This window comes from Epinephelus lanceolatus, chromosome 7 (genome assembly GCF_041903045.1).
Source record: "Epinephelus lanceolatus isolate andai-2023 chromosome 7, ASM4190304v1, whole genome shotgun sequence".
Classification (NCBI taxonomy): domain Eukaryota; kingdom Metazoa; phylum Chordata; class Actinopteri; order Perciformes; family Serranidae; genus Epinephelus; species Epinephelus lanceolatus.
Window position 1 is genome coordinate 24,034,428 of NC_135740.1, and position 4,426 is coordinate 24,038,853.

Here is a 4,426-nt window from a genome sequence, read left to right on the forward strand (position 1 = left end):
GAAAAATAAAATGTCAGAAAGCACTAGATCTACTCCTCCCCGTGCATGAGCTCTCCATGGTGCTGAATGGTGTTGGTTTTCTCTGTATGCGCCTATTACACCAACCCGAAAACACTCCAGTATAATGCTTTTCATTTGTGTCTTACGAGTGAAATGTAATGTTGTAGAGTTTATCATGGTAGCAACTGCGGCAACTCATGCTGGGCTTGTTGTTATTGATTTGTAATATTCCAAATAGACTCACGGCGTCGCTCCTCACCTACAGATATGGGGAGTTTCATTTCTCCACCCACTGCAAAAGGAGTAATTCAAGCATTAAAACAGGAGCTGCCATTGTTGTGGGACGCGGTGTACCTTATTTTTACCCGTACGTTTCAGTTTTATGACTAACAAGGGGAATTTGCGTGTCTGTGTCCTCTTTCGGGAGACATAATGGACCAAAAAGGGAAATCGTTGCTGAGTTTTCTCTGCGTCTTTGCTGCCGTCGTCTACATCACCACTGCAGACCTCAGCTATTCTGTTGCGGAGGAGATGAGACCCGGATCCATTGTTGGAAATATTGCAAAGGACCTCGGGCTGGAAGTGGGGAAATTGTCCACTCGTAAAGCCCGTATTGGCACCGAGGAAAGCTATCAGCACTACTGCGATATTGATCTAAAAACGGGAAATTTGGTCATCAGGGAAAGGATCGACAGAGAGGAGCTGTGTGGGGAGAAGGTCTCATGTTTGCTTAAATTCGAATTAGTCCTGGAGGGCCCTTTGGAGCTGCATCGTATTTCACTGCTTATCCAGGATGTTAATGACAATTCACCCGTTTTTCCAAAGGATACAATTAAACTGGAAATACGAGAATCGGCTATAAAAGGAGCTCGATATCGTCTCAATGAAGCACACGACGCTGACATCGGACAAAATACAGTAAAACAATACAATTTACAAAATAATGAACATTTTGTTTTGTCTGTCAGAGATGATAGTGACGGGTCTAAGAACGTCGAGTTGGTGTTAGACAAAGAGCTAGACCGTGAAAAAGAACACGATTTAAATTTTGTGATGATTGCTGTTGATGGTGGCAATCCACAAAGATCAGGTACTGTTAATATACACGTGACTGTGCTGGATGCTAATGATAACGCCCCAGTGTTTGACCAAGCTGTTTACAAAGCCAGTCTACCTGAAAACTCTGCCCTCGATACTGTAGTTGTCACTGTAAGTGCTTCTGATGCAGACCAGGGAGTCAATGGGGAGGTGACATATGAGTTTAGCCGCATCTCAGAAAGGGCTAAAAAGGTTTTCTCACTGAACAGTAAAACTGGAGAGATAAGAGTCATAGGACCACTTGATTTCGAGAGTAACTCTAAATATGAAATGCGCATTGATGCTAAAGATGGTTATGGACTTTCATCAGATTCCAAAGTGATGATTGAAATCACTGATGTTAATGACAACGCCCCCGTTATATATATGAAATCACTGGCTAATCCCATACCTGAGAATGTGTCACCTGGTACAGAGGTGGGCATCATTAACGTGCAGGATAGAGACTCTGAGACCAACGGACAGGTCCGCTGCTCCATTCAGCAAAACGCCCCTTTTAAGTTGGTTCCTTCTATCAAAAACTATTATTCTCTGGTGACCACAGGACAACTGGACCGTGAAGTAGTGTCTGATTACAACATTACAATCACTGCCACTGACGAGGGCTCTCCACCTCTGTCCTCCTCTAAAAGTGTTGAGTTATCTGTAGCAGACATCAACGACAACCCACCTGTGTTTGAGGAACAGTCGTACAGCGCATATGTGAGTGAAAATAACAAACCTGGCTCCACTTTATGTTCCGTTAGCGCTCGAGACCCCGACTGGAGACAAAACGGTACAGTGATTTATTCTCTGTTACCCGGTGAGGTGAACGGTGCCCCGGTGTCGTCCTATGTGTCTGTTAACGGAGACACGGGGGTGATCCACGCTGTGAGGTCGTTTGATTATGAACAGTTGAGGAGTTTTAAAGTCCACGTGATGGGCAGAGACAACGGTTCTCCTCCGCTGAGCAGCAACGTGACCGTCAGTGTGTTCATATCGGATGTGAATGACAACTCTCCTCAGATACTGTACCCCGGGCCGGAGGGCAACTCCTTCATGACCGAGCTGGTCCCCAAAGCTGCACACGGAGGCTCTCTGGTGTCCAAAGTGATAGCGGTGGACGCGGACTCCGGACAGAACGCCTGGCTGTCGTATGATATAGTGAAATCCACAGATCCGGGCCTTTTCACTATTGGTGTCCACAGCGGAGAGATCAGGACACAGCGGGACATTTCCGAGTCTGACAGCATGAAACAGAACCTGATTGTGTCAGTGAAAGATAACGGACAGCCCTCTCTGTCTGCCACCTGTTACATGTATTTACTGATTTCTGATAACTTGGCTGAGGTGCCAGAACTGAAGGACGTTTCTTATGATGAGAAGAATTCCAAACTGACGTCTTATCTGATCATCGCGCTGGTGTCTGTGTCGACGTTTTTCCTGACCTTCATCATCATCATCCTGGGTGTGAGGTTTTGTCGCAGGAGAAAGCCCAGACTGTTGTTTGATGGAGCAGTTGCCATCCCCAGCGCTTATCTCCCTCCTAATTACGCAGATGTTGACGGCACAGGAACTTTACGCAGCACTTACAATTATGACGCCTACCTGACAACAGGTTCAAGAACCAGTGACTTCAAGTTCGTGTCATCTTACAATGACAACACACTGCCTGCTGACCAGACTCTGAGGAAAAGTCCATCAGACTTCGCTGATGTCTTTGGAGATAGTGATAGCTCTCCTGAGGTAGGCCCCATACATATTTGTATCTAACATTTTACGTTGATATCGACCTTTCAACTGTGTCGCCATGCACTTAGGGAAGCCTTTTATTTAAATATTTCAGCACTGGATCATTTGATCTACGCGCAGTCATATGTGTTTTGTGTGCAGTTTGTGTTTTGGCATAGACTTACGCATATTTATGACGTGAATAGGATGACCGATTCGCAGCTATTTTGTTTCCTTTTATAAGTTTCCTCAGTAACACAGTTGGCCTGATATCAGATATGTTTGGCTGTGGCACTTTATGTCCATGGCTGATTCTGATTTTATTACAATTTTCCCCACTCTCTGGATCGTATGCTTTTGAAATCAAGGTTACCACCCAATAGGCATGAACTTAATATCTGCTTCTCCATCTTTCCATTCTCGTTTTTGCTTATTTGCATTTCAATTTCTAATTAGGACTTTCTCCACACTGATATATAGTCATTTTAATTATGTTTAAACAGCGGTTACATGCAACCCATATATCTAAAACCACTTTGTTTTTATTTTTTTATTTTTTTACCAAATTCAGCCTGGGTTTTACCATGACGACTAGCGTCCTTTTCACCTGCATATAAACTAATACATGTTTACTGTATATCCATGACGGTAATCTTTCCATTACGTTCATCACTTGCTGTTGGACATACCGTTATATTAATTCCTGCAATGCTATCAAAGTTTAAAGTTGCAGCAATCAAAGTTTAATTTTGTCATTTTATATGTTGTGCGTTTCATAAACATGAGCCAGACAATCATTTGTGCACGAGTGACATTTTTTTTTCAACATTTTAAGCAACTTTTCTTACGTGATATGGTCACCTTTGATCACCTTTTCGAAAATCCTAATTGATGGATTTTTTTACCTGGTAAATAGATATCTTATTAATCGTGTTGATTGGTCTTCCGACATTGCTGACGTGCCAGACACGCCTTATTTCATAGTTGAATGTATTTGTTGTTAATGACCGAAGGGTGCACAGAGAAATAAAAAGATTGCCTTCTATATTGAGTAAATGGGAAAATATGATCCGAGGTTTTTGTAGGCCTCCTGATGTTTTGAATTCAAAAATGTTTTTGCCGTGTTCCTTTTATGAATTCAGTAATATCTCCCATCACATTAAACGACAGACCAAAATTATATTTATGCTCGGTGATCAGTCCGACTTGTTTATACTTGAAGAAGAGAAAGGTTAAATGAGAGAAAGCAATAGATCTACTCCTCGCCTTTCCTGAGCTGTCCATGGTGCTGAATGGTGTTTTCTCTCAATGCACCTGTGGCACCAAATTTACAACATCCTAGTTAAATACTTTGACTTTGTGTCTTCACATGGAGCATGGTATTGCAGTGTTGATCATGGCAGCAACTGTGGCAAATTATGCTGGGCTTGCAGTTGTTAATGTAATATTCCAAATAGACTCACGGCGTCGCTACCCGCCTACAGATATGAGGTGTTTAATTTCTCCACCCACTGCAAAAGGAGTAATTCAAGCATTACAACAGGGGCTGCCATTGTTGTGGGAGCGGTGTTCGGCAGTTTTACCTTTAAATTTTATTTTTTTCAGTAACAAGGGGAAT

General features: G+C 42.7%; 1 protein-coding gene across 1 annotated transcript; it reads left to right on the forward strand.

Moving 5' to 3' along the window:
* The first annotated feature begins 348 nt into the window (after window positions 1-348).
* Window positions 349-2,850, forward strand: LOC117261392 (protocadherin beta-15-like). Its single transcript, XM_033633795.2, has one exon. It carries the CDS (start codon window positions 433-435, stop codon window positions 2,848-2,850), a length of 2,418 nt encoding a protein of 805 aa, XP_033489686.2. The 5' UTR covers window positions 349-432.
* Window positions 2,851-4,426: the final 1,576 nt, after the last annotated feature.

Excerpts from the sequence above, each read along its gene's own strand:
- LOC117261392 (XM_033633795.2), top strand. The coding sequence starts at position 433 with ATGGACCAAAAAGGGAAATCGTTGCTGAGTTTTCTCTGCGTCTTTGCT.